The sequence below is a fragment of the Alligator mississippiensis genome, chromosome 7 (genome assembly GCF_030867095.1).
Source record: "Alligator mississippiensis isolate rAllMis1 chromosome 7, rAllMis1, whole genome shotgun sequence".
NCBI classification, from domain to species: domain Eukaryota; kingdom Metazoa; phylum Chordata; order Crocodylia; family Alligatoridae; genus Alligator; species Alligator mississippiensis.
Window position 1 is genome coordinate 61,928,214 of NC_081830.1, and position 12,325 is coordinate 61,940,538.

General features: G+C 44.3%; 1 protein-coding gene across 1 annotated transcript in view; it reads left to right on the forward strand.

The window, feature by feature from the left end:
- The window catches only part of EIF2A (eukaryotic translation initiation factor 2A), a 36,130-nt gene extending 29,828 nt beyond the window's left edge, over positions 1 to 6,302 (forward strand). Inside the window, exon 14 of the mRNA XM_006259163.4 lies at positions 4,961 to 6,302. Coding sequence (XP_006259225.1) covers positions 4,961 to 5,026 — 66 coding nt within the window. The 3' untranslated portion in view covers positions 5,027 to 6,302. The remainder of the gene's footprint in view (positions 1 to 4,960) is intronic.
- Positions 6,303 to 12,325: the final 6,023 nt, after the last annotated feature.

A 12,325-nucleotide genomic window follows, 5' to 3' on the forward strand; every position in this document is an offset into this window, starting at 1 on the left:
CAAGTCTTACATTTCTAAAATGCCCTCTGGTACTGGAGCTATTGCTCTGGGACCCTGTTTGATACCAGTTCATTTGGAACCCAGTGGTGCCTTTAGTACACAATGCAGAAATCAGTACTGAGTGCTTTGTGAAGGAGGAAGCAGCTTGTATTCCCCCACCAGTGATAATGTCCAAATATAACATCTTTGTACACTTGATAGTTTCTGCTGAACCTTCATTCCATTCAAGAGCTTACGTTTGCTGTTGAGATGTGATATTTTTGCCCTTATCAGTATTGTGGTGTTTGGTACTATCCAGGACTATTTGGTACCACCCCCCTTAAGTCAGTGGGGGGCAACCTTTTTGCCATACATTCCAGAAATTACCCCCGCTTGCATAGAGCACCTTCTTCTGCCTCATCATATGCTCTGTTCCCAGCTCTGCTCCCTGCCTGATCCCCTTTTGTGTCTTCAGCTCCCTGTCCTGTCTGCTGCTGTGCTGCCTGTCCTCTCCCTGATTGTCATATGCTGCACACACAGGCTGCCCATTTGTGGTACTTGTGCTGCAGGTTGGCCACCCCTACCCTAATTTAAGAGGTCTAATATTCTTCCTCTCATTGTTTAAGTAGTGGGAATGTCTTATTTAATTATTTTCCTAGGTCATATTACACCTAAGTTAGCTCAGATGAGAGAGAGGTGCATCCCAGCATTGCAGAAATGGAAATTGTTAATACTTTCCCTGGCACCTCCCTCTTTTGTGAAGTTCTTCATTTTCATAATGGACAACACCCACAGTGGGATTTTTAATATAGATCACACAAACTGTCTAAGAGTCATTGCGTCTCATCAATATTATAGAGTTCAAAGCAGTGTATAGAGCATGTGATCATTTCCTACTATTTATTTCCAGTCAGCTTGTACAGATAATAATGTCAGGCAACTGGACAGCAGTATACTACATAAGCAAGGAGGAACACGGTTTTTGTGATTATGCACAAAAGCAGTTATGCTTTGGAATTGGTACATTCATCATCATATTACCTTGTCAATGATTCACTTCTGGGTTCAGAGCACGCTAGCCAGTAGTCTGACTGCGGATTTCTATGGGGAATGCAATGGGAGATCAGTTGACTGCATGGTTTAAGTCATAGTTCAGCAGTGGGACCATCTATCCAGGGATTTGTTTTCAACAGGGTCAAACAAGAAATGTCAAGAGTTTTATAGAAACTAAAGTTAGTAGCAATGTTTTTCTGAGGCGCAGTGGTCAGATGGCTACTATATGCATTTTCACCAATTCCATTACTCCTGAGAGAACAGGACAAGTCATTGTATTAGCCCCCATCTTTGCCAGCACAATTGTGGTTCTTACTGCTGCGTTAAGTACCTGCACCTCATCCTCCGCTGTCAGACCATTTGACCCAACATGGAGATTTGTTCTGCTGCCCCAAGATGAGTAACACATCTTGTAGAACTCCAGTCACTGTACACATTTTTATTTATATATGTTTTGGATTGCAGCATACCTTTTGCAGCTGCTTCTTAACTCTGCCACCTTTTGGTGGATAGGAGGATTTTGCAGGGCTGCATGGTGGTGGAGGAAGTACACCAAGTTTTCCCTCTACACTGTCACCCAGCTCTTGTTTCCTTATGATTTAACAAGCTTGTTCACTTCGTTATCCTCCACTTCAGACTACAAGGATTCATAGAAGGTAATTATATAGAGGAGGGGTGGCCTTATGGTTAAGGCACAGGATTGTTGCTTGACACATTTGTACTTCTGGCTCTGCCTCAGATTTTCTGGGTGGTTTTTAGCTGGCCCTGGCCATCTTGGTTTCCTTATCTGTAAAATGAAGACAATACTTTGCTGGAATGTTGTGAGGCTGAAGTAAAATTACATCTGTAACTTAAACGTTGGATCTATTAAAACTTTTCTACTATAGTTATGAATTAGAACTAAGATTACTATAGCAGAAGGATGTAGGGAAAATATTTTCCTTTGTTTGTGTGTGACAGCACTTCATGTATAATCAGTTCTATTTTATCCCTAGACCAAGAGTGGTCAACCCCTGGCCTATAGGTCAGATCCAGCCCCTAGAGCTTTGTCTGGCGTGTGGGGCTCCACATGGATCCGTGGAGATTTCTGCGGGCCCTACATCAGGGGTGGGCAGTTATTTTGGCTGGAGGGCTGCTTACTGAGTTTTGGCAAGCTGTCAAGGGCTGCGTGGGCAGCCCCACCCCTTGCCAGGAGCCCTGCCTGCTGGTTGCCATGTTGTGACCTGAAGTCCCGCCCCCTAACCCCTGACCTTTGCCACCAGAAGTACTCCTTTCAGCAAGGGATTTTACCATTTCTGAACCAGAAAAATACCAAGTTATACTCTAAAAATCAAATATCTACAATATTCACTAATTTGATTTAAAAAAATATTTAAGTCCTGATTTACATGCATCTGTGTAGTGTACATAGAGGGGATAACTTAAAATGAAGTCTTACTCTTGTATATTGTGGGTGGCATGGGGGCATGATGGGCTGAGTATAGGTTTGTGTGGGGATGGGTGTGTCTGTGGGGGGTGGATAGATGTTGGGGGTGTGGTTGTGGAGGGAGCATGCGAGTGTGTGTAGATATGTGGGGTGTAGGTGGCTATGGGGCTTGTGGGGGGGGTGTAGGGAGGGTGGCTGGGGTGTGGGTGTGGGGGCTGTGTGTATGGCAGTGCGAAGGGGGTGTAGGTACATGTGAGACTCGCTCTACAAACACACACATACTCTATCTGTCACTTGCTCGCTCACTCGCACTCTGTCCCTCCCTCACTGCACATACACACACTTCCCTCCCTCCTGGCCCCGGGGTACCGGTACAGGCCCTGTGCTCCTGCAGTCCAGCAATGCAGCCAGGAGCCACATGGTGTCGGAGCGGCCAGCAGGCAGGAAGGAGTGGCAGTGACAGCTGGATGAGAGCGTGGGGCCCGTGCAGGTGTCCTGGGGCCCCTGCCCCCTCTCCAGAACAGCTGGTACCGGACTCTGTGCTCTTGCTGCCCTGCTCTGGGCCCCGCTGGCACTGGTCCCAGGATACAGGTGTGAGCCCTGTGCTCCCGCCCAGCTGTCACTGCGCTCCCATGCACCTGCTTGTTACCACTTGCCTCTGCCTGCTTCTGCTTTCCCCACTCTGCTGCCAGCTACTGTGGCACTCTGGTACCACATGGTTCCCAGCTGTATGGCAGTGACCGCAGTTGTCAGTAAGAGCTGGCCCGGCCCCAAGAACTGGGGCAATTTGCTTACAGTCCTCCCATCTCCTCCCACACTCTTACCCGAGTTTCCCTCTCCAGCAAAGGGAGGCGTGGGGAACAGTACACTGGGATGTGCTACTTCTGGTTGGCCCGTATCAGGCTCCAACTGCCCCATGCTGCCCCTGTTCAGTCACAGTACACTGGGATTGGGCCCCATGCTTTCCCCTACATGGCTGGGATCAGGCTCTGGGGGCCCCACATTGTCCCTGTCCAGCCCCTATGTGTCAGGATTAGGCCTCATGCTACTCACACCTGGCCAGGATTGGGCTCTGGCTGGGCAGAGGTGGTGCAGGGCCCTAGGGTCAATCCTAGCATATGAGTGGCATGGGGCCCCACCTGGCCCATGGACCTGGCCCCCTGCCATCCATGTAGCCCACAGGGCCCAAACTATGAGCACTATTTATGCCTTAATCTGTCAGTTTCCTGTGTTGCTTATATGGGTTTTTACTTGCTACTGAAGAAAGTAAAATGGTTAAGAGAAAAATAGAACAATATGACTTGTAAAGCATCACAAATTTTCAGAGGGACTGAGATAAAAATTTAATACCTGCAGTTACTTTTTAACTCCTTTGTGCAAACTGCTGGGGAACTCCCTTTTCGTCAGTGCAGAGGCAGAAAAGGATCTGGAAGTCATTATTGATGCCAAAATGAACATGGGCCGACAGTGTGGGGACCCGGTCAAGAAGGCCAACTGCACCTTGTCATTCATCCACAGATGCATCTCAGGCAGGTCCAAGGAGGTGATCCTCCCCCTCTATGCGGCACTGGTCAGGTCGCAGTTGGAGTACTGCGTCCAGTTCTGGGCGTTGCACTTCAGGAGGGATGTGGACAACATGGAGAGGGTCCAGAGGAGGGCCACTTGCATGATCAGGGGGCAGCAGGGCAGGCCCTATGAGGAGAGGCTAAGGGACCTGAACCTGTTCATCGTCCACAAGAGAAGGCTGAGGGGGGATCTAGTGGCCATTTACAAACTAGTCAGAGGGGACCAGCAGGCACTGGGGGAGTCCCTGTTCCCCTGAGCACTACCAGGAATGACATAAAATAACGGTCACAAGCTGGCAGAGGGTAGATTTAGACTAGATATCAGGAGGCGCTACTTCACTGTCAGGGTGGCTAGGATCTGGAACCAACTTCCAAGAGAAGTGGTGCTGGCTCCCACCCTGGGAGTCTTTAAGAGGAGGCTGGATGAACACCTTGATGGGTTAATTTGACCACAGTACTTTTTCCTGCCATGGCAGGGGGTCGGACTTGATGATTTGCTCAGGTTCCTTCTGACCCTATGAGCTGTGAAACTATGACTGTATTTGAAGTCAACAGTGACCCGTTAGCACAATCCCATTGCCAGTCTTTTTGATGTTAGGAGCTGAAAAGTAGGTAGTGGTAGTCTTTTATTTTAGGGTCCACAGAAAATGCATGTAGAAGATTGATAAAGCTGCAATACTGTGGAGTCTCTAATTTTAAAAAATGGATTAATGTTTCTGTAGATCAGCAGTTTATAGCTACAGACTTAAATTGACCGTTACCCTATGTTCAGCTTCTCTACTTTAGAATTCCTAAAACGTGTCTATTGAATTACTAGAGGTTTATTTTTCACTGTTAGGGTTGATCTTTACTTTTTATATGCACTCAGTAATTCCTGCTATTTTTGTTTCCCTTTTAATAAGCAAAATTTATGATCTCTTGTGGTTTTTTTTTCTAGTTGGAGAAAATTCAGAAAGAGGGTTCTCTCCTTCAGGAGCTAGAAGATTTGGAACTGGGCTTTTAAAACTTTACAGAAAACAACTGGGATTTTTGCACAAAATCAGTGCAAAATGGAATGCATATTAACTTGAACAGAGCAAGGAATTTCTTTCAGTGACAAATAGACAATGCAAAGGTTTACGTATTTGCTGCAGACCTCCTTTCTTAGCCCCCTTTTTTATTTGCACATTCAAAATTGTAAACAAATTATATGCAGCACATCCAGTCCTGCTACCACTCGCACCAGAACACACGCTTGTTCCAGGAGGACATCGCTGAAAAACCAAAACAAGCATGTTGCTTTCTTTCGTTTGTTTTTTTTTTGTTTGTGTGTTTTGAAGGAGGGAAAGGATATTGTTTACCCATTTCATAGCTTTATTAAATTTAACAGATATGTGACCTTTATGCAAAATTAGGATTGTAGACCATAATAAAGAGCATTTAACATTCAAAGAGTTTTGGGGTTTGCATTTAACATTAAAATAAGTTGTTTTGTTAGTTAGTGTTTGTTTGTTTTCTTACCAGGTAGGAAATTAAGAAATGTTATGTTGAAGCCGCTCTGCCAACTTCACCTTTTCTAAAGATGAAATAAAAGTAGTTTCAGATATTTCAGATGCCTTGCGTGCCCTAGAGTCCCCATCTTCCCCGCACAGCCGCACACCCCTGGCAAATTTGTTGTGGTTTTACAATCATATTTTCCTATCCTTTTATTTTATTTTTTTTCCTTTCCTTTTCCCTTTTGCTAAGGGTTTGTGATCTGACCAAGCAAAGTTAAAATAGGTAATGTGAGGAAAACACTGGAACTGGCCACACACACAGCAAGTGCTGTCAAATGTCAACCAAGCCCTTCAGCCTGTTTGAATAATACTAGTCCCAATTCTGCAAAGTGATTCTCTGCATAGAGATAAGAGTTTGTTCATCTGGATCAGATGTGACTTCTGGGGTTATGAATATGACCTGAATAGTAGTTTTTTTTTTAAAACTAGACATAGGTGAATATTTTTAAGATGATAGCATCCCACTAAATTATGTCAAACACAGCCAGCACCTAAGTGATCACTGGCATTTCAATGGAATAGTTTTCCATCATTAGCAGGTAATCTCTTATTACACTTTTCTTCCTGGTTTTAAAAAAAAAAATCACAATAGTGTGTTGTTGATTTTTACCATGTAAATGTATTGCCCCTGGCTTTGTAACAAATAATTTTGGACAAGTTTCTTATTTGCAAACAGTTTTGAGTAAAATAAGGATTTAGAGTCAAGTTTTATATTAAAAGAATAAATCAAAGATTTTAATTTTGCTTCCACTGTGTCTTCCTCAGTTAATTTGACAAACAACATTTTGTTAGTTGTTATGAACATGCAGTTAGTCACTGAATCGTTTGTAAAGTTAGGCCCTGCCTATGCTTTCTCCCTGCTGAGCCTGTGACCACCTCTAAAAGTAAATTCTACCCACTCACACCTGCTTTGCAAGTGTTTAAGCCTTGGCAGCTACGTATATTGAAGGCAGCACTCTGATCCTTCTAAGTGGTCTGTGCTGCCTGATTGCTAAGTTTGAGTATATGTAAGTGGTCTGGGCTTGTTTCTTGGCTGTAGTCCCAGGCTCTGCAGGGAAGCGGTGTAGACATGGTGTTACCCTCTCTTGTCACAGTTCAAAGAGAAACAAATGAAATACTGCCAAATATATATATTAGTTTTACTTTGATTTTTGTCTTGGTTCAGAACATGTGATCTCAGCTTTTCAGTTTAGATTAAGAAAGAGCTGGTCAGATTCAGTACAAATTTTTTGTACCAGAATGTACTGCTTATTTTGGGTAACTTCCTAGTTCCGTAATGTAGCAACAAACAAGAAAGAGACAAGAGGATATAGCACGTGAAAACACATGAAGCTCAACTAATTTTTTTTTTTTATTCATCACATCCATGAAGCAGACTTGTTTTTGTTACACTATCTCTAGACTCTAGTAACTAAGGTCTGATAAATTATTTGTCTTGAGAGATCTTAAGACGGTTCTGGTTTAATGGGAACAAGTCACATGTGTCATGCTGTATGTGAGAAAATTGCAGGTTAACCTAACAAGCAAATGGGCTTTTGTTGCCAGTACACTCCCCTGAAGTATGCAGGTAATGCATTAATGGTTTGTTTGTTTGCATTAATTTTAATAAACTGTGCAGTTACATTTCTCCTTACTGAGCAAAAGCTATTTAATGTTTACTTGAGCAAATGGGGCACTTCTGAAATAAGTGTCTACACAGATTGCACTGTGAGAAATTTAACTTAAAACCAGTTTAGTTGGTTTTAGAGTATGTTCGCATAAAGACCAGCCTTTACAAGTTTTAAATGTTATGTTCACACTGGATCACTAGAAGTACAGGGCTTGATTCTCTATTGTCTGGCACCTTGTTTAGACACATCTGTGCAAAGTTTACCATTCTGATCTTGGTGCGTTTTATTCATTTTGCATGAGTATACATTAATTGAAATGGGAGCAGTAGGAAATCTAGAAGATGACCCAGTTTTTCCTTTATTTCAAGTGGAATTGTAATAAAAAACAGTGTCTAATCCAGTGACTACAAGCAATTCAAAACCGTATGTTATCACAGAAAAAGGTAATTACAATCTTAATGAAGCATTTAAGAAATAGCCAATCTGCCAGCTGATTGACTTCAGAACAGAAGTTAAAAGCAGTGTGAAGTATTAAAGCTTTCCTGAGTTCCTATTCAAATTTTCTGCAGTTCTGTCATTTTTTAAAGAGTCATTCTCCTTCTTATTACTTTGTGAAAGACCTGCCCGAGCAACCTGAAAATCTAACTATAATACAGTACTGTCAAAGCCAAAAAAGAAACTGGAAGCAGAATTTTTTCCTAATCTCTGTTACAGTAACCTGATGTGTTAATTATAATGATATGCTTTAAAAAAACACACACAATTTTTAGTCTTTTTCAAGGCTCCTTTCCGAGATTGGCAGGATCTCTATGGATTGGAATTATGGAAGAGCAACAGATTTATCCAGGGGCAGTGAAACAGCTGTCATTGTGGATGTCTACTAAATATTTAGAGAAAAGTAATACAAAATAAAGAACGTTGAGCTCGTGGAGTAGAAACAAGCACATATAATTGTCCATAGCACCATAGGAAAGAAGATGGATCTACCTTGGCCACGTTCCAAGACCACTGCGTAACCAGTTTCCAAAGGAGCCCCTGTTTGGCAGCCCCAAAGCAGAAGGAAGAGAGTTAGAGGTAGAGGGTCCCTGACCGAAGTAGTAGCCTCTTCCGTTAACAGTCTGAACAAATGAAATTGGCCCAAACAGGACTGGCTGATGACAACTGACCTGTGTTAGGCACCAACCGGTATGCAAAGCAGTTTGGATTGATTAAAGAAATAGGTTGTAATCTTCTTGGCTGTGATAACCATTGTTCAAGCCCAGAAATCACTACAAACAAGCTGAACTGTTGAGTGTTTTTATAAAGACTATTTTTTATCCTGATTGCCTACTGAGTTTTTGGCTTGTGGAACCTTCTGCTTGTCTGCTGTTGAGGCTGTGAGAGAACCGATACTCGGTTACAGAGATGGCTATTGAGCAAGAGGGAGTTATAATAGAACATCTAACTGGAAATAAGCATGTGACCAATAGAAAGCCAAAAATAAGGCTTTGTCTCTCTTTTGTTGGGATGAAGAGAGATCTAAGGTTAGGGAAGCATTGGTTAATTCTTGCAAATGTATTGGTGTTTGTGTCGGGGTGTAGGTTGTAGCTGTATTGATCTAAGGACATATGCAGACAAGCTTCTTTGGCTAAATCTGATATCTTTTATTAGACCAACTCAAATAGTTGGAAAAATTATTAGCAAGCTTTCAGGCACAAACACCCCTTGTCAGGCTGCAGATGGTCTGTGCTCTTCCTGGATGGAGGGGTAAAGCAGCCAGTATGTATCCAAGAAAACCAGTCAGTTAAAATATAAAATGTATTCTAAGCACTTAGACAGTTTCAGTGTGCTGTTCGGAGAGTGGGGAGGTGATGATGAAGAGGCTCTTTGCTCCTGTCAGGGGGTATGTCCACTCAGAGGGCCGGGGTCTCTTGATAGCCTGGGGAGGGAGCTTAGATGGTTGCTGGTTGGATTTGAATTGGATGAGCAGAGTGGAGCATGGGGGACAGCCTGAGGAAACTGGGACTTGGGGGACTACGGGAACAGAGACCCAAACAGACACAGCGAACAGAGTCTGGGGATGGAGGGGAAATGCTGAATGAAACAATGACCAGGTGTTTTCCAGGATTGGGACCCTCTGTAAGATAATGCAGGGAGCGCATTATCAGAGTTCCGGTTAGCACACCGCAGCACTCCAATACGCACTCAAAGATTCTGATGTTATAAAAGCCTTTGTCTGTCTGTCTGTCCATAATGCTTTATTCATGCTCTGATTGGTTGAGAAACAGCCAATCAGAGTGCAAAGAAGCATTAGGACAGGTGGCAGTGCACCTCCATGATGGCGGGGACACAGGATGGAAGGGGGGCGAGGCCAGCACAGCTGGTCTTCCCCTTCCCCTCCCCTTACTCCTTGGAGGTGATAGCAGTGTGGGGGGGGGGGGGAGCGGAGTTGGGACGCCATGGCAGGGAGGCCACTGGCACTGGCTTTGGCCTGTTCCTCCTCCCCCCCCCCCCCCATCATCGCTGCCTGCAAGGCCAACACGGCTGCAGTGGAGAGGAGCAGGCATGCTGTGGCTGTGGCAGTGGTGGGGGAGGAGTGGGCCCGGGCCTGATGCGGGGAGGAGAGGGGGCAACCCTGAGCTGGGGGAGAAGCCGGCCCACCACGGTGGTGGGGAGCAAGCAGCAGGCCCGGCTTGATGCAGCAGTGACTGGGGGAGGGGAGGAGCGAGCTTCCTCCCCACACTGGGCCCAGGTTCTTGACAGGCAATTGGCTAGTATATATAATCAATTCACGGGGTGCAGATTTGTGTGCATATTATAAGTGTTTGGAGAATTTCAGCACCCTGTTCATAGGGGTGGTTGAGTGAAATAAAGCATGTGGATTTACACACTAAATAGAGTTTTCTTAATGAAGTAGTAAGTAAAAAATAAGAGTAAAAATAAAGATCAGAATGAAAAAAAAGAATGAAAAAAAAATGGTAAAATATTGGTATAAAAACAATTTAAAATAATTTTAAATGCATGTAAAATAATGAAATTAATGAAATAACACAAGTAAATTAATGAAATAGTGTCACTTTCAGCCATCTGTGCATATCAGCAAGTGATGAGCTATCGACATCACTAGTTTGTAACGGGGCTTAGTGGCGGGTGGCATCTCTTGCTGCAATTTAGTACAGAGATCAGCAGGTTGGATTATTATGTGGTGCTCTCTGCAGTAATTTACTGTGAATAGTACACTAAGCATTTCATGAGATTTGAAATTGATGATGTGTAAACTGATAGAAAAATAAAACCCACCATTTCAATATTTAGGGGGCACAGAATGCAACCCTGAGGGACTACACCCTGTCATGTATATACAAGCAGCCCTGGAGAGTGAACAAGCTGTTTTGTGACTCCAGTGCAACTCCATAACTGACCATTAGAGGGTACCAGAGAATGGAGAAAGTTTACTGAGACTTTACTGGGTACCACTGACAGCAGTTTTACTTGAGCTTTGACAAATTGTGCAGAGGCTAATTCCTTAAAAACAATATCTCTATCTGGCTGGGAGTGTCACAGCCCTGCTCCCTTTGTGCTGCAGAGTGAAATTCAAAATTAGCTCATTTTCAACTGATATCCCTCCAAGGGCCTTTCTCAAAAATGAATGTTTTAACTTAGTTATAGAAACACTATTGTTACCTAAGATATAGACTCTATAAATATGCATGTGTGCTGAAGTTGCTTTTAACAAGTTCAGCTTTTTTCATCAGAGCAAGCATGAATAAGCGTGTATTTAACAGTTAGTGCAGGGATGGGCAAAATACGGTCCACAGGCTGGACACATCCCATGGAGTGATTTTGCTTGGCCCCACCAGGCAGCACTGGGGCACCCATGTCATGCCAGCTTGCAGACACCGCTAGGTCCATCCCCCTGCTCTCTGCCTGCCGGCTGTGTGCCTCAGGCTTGGGGAGGGGAGGGAAGGGGACGGGTGGCTAAGTTCCTTCCAAGCCTCCTCTGTGGGGCTCGCGCTCTCCCCCTTGTCGGTGCTGCAGCTCCCCAGTGTGGCCCAGCAGTGGCTTCCAGCTCTGCCCTAGCCCTGCGCTGTCACTGCCTCAAGGTCCCATCCTGTGATTCCAGCCTTGCCTGCCCCTCTGGCTCCAGAACACCACTGCCCAGAGCCCCATCCCACATAGAGAGTTTTGGTGAGTTGTTGCAGGGAGTGGGAGGTGCTGACCTGGCCTACAGCTGCTCAGCAGATCAGCCTATGTAGTGCTTGGGCCCAAATAATTGTCCATCCTTGTGTAAGTAATTAGAGCCAGTGCCTGTAAGTCAAACTTCTAGATTAGTGGTTCCCAACCTTTTTTTTCCGTGCCCCATTGCTGGGAGCGGAGCGCGGGGTCAGGGGAGCTCCTGGCACACGACACAGCTCATCTCTTTTGTGGGGTGCCGCCAGCATTGCCCCGGCAACCCTCATTTGGGTCATGACCCAGTATTGGGAACCGCTGTTCTAAATGATGCAATGGGTGAAATTTTTGGAAAGTTTATTAAAGCTGTTTGCAAAGTTGTTAGAATACTTTGGAACCTCCAGATGAAAGGCAATAAACACATCTGCATTGCTGCAAATGCATACAATTAACTTTTGTATGTGATTGCTTGTTAAGCAGAACAACTTTGTTTTGGTTTCTTTTAGAAAAGGCTGAATGATACACTTATTTACTAAATGATGATTAATTTTTAATTCATACACTTACCTCAAGTTGCATTGGGGGGCTGGAATTTAATTCAATTCAAATGCATGAAAGCAGCATTTTAAAATGGCCACTTATTAGCTGACCAACTATGTTGAGAGGACTGGAACCACGAAGGATGAAAAATAAACTGCTTTGCTTTTAAACCGGATTAAATAAAGGAGGTATATTCTGTAGTGAGGGACTACCTTTCCCTCGTGGGAGAGACAAGGATGCCATAGGGTGGCATCTCGTATTGGAGCAAGGGCAAAGTTAAACCAGCTTTCCCACCTAAGCCAGCCTTTCTGGGGTCTTCCCCGGGGAGGGATGAGGACAAGGCCGTGTGGTTCAGCTCGTCTATCCGCCTCCCACCCTGCCCCTCACAACTTATTTTTTTTAAAGAAATGTTTCATGTTCCCAGCCAAATCAAGTCCAAATCCATGAGTTAGTCCAGAACCACGAGTG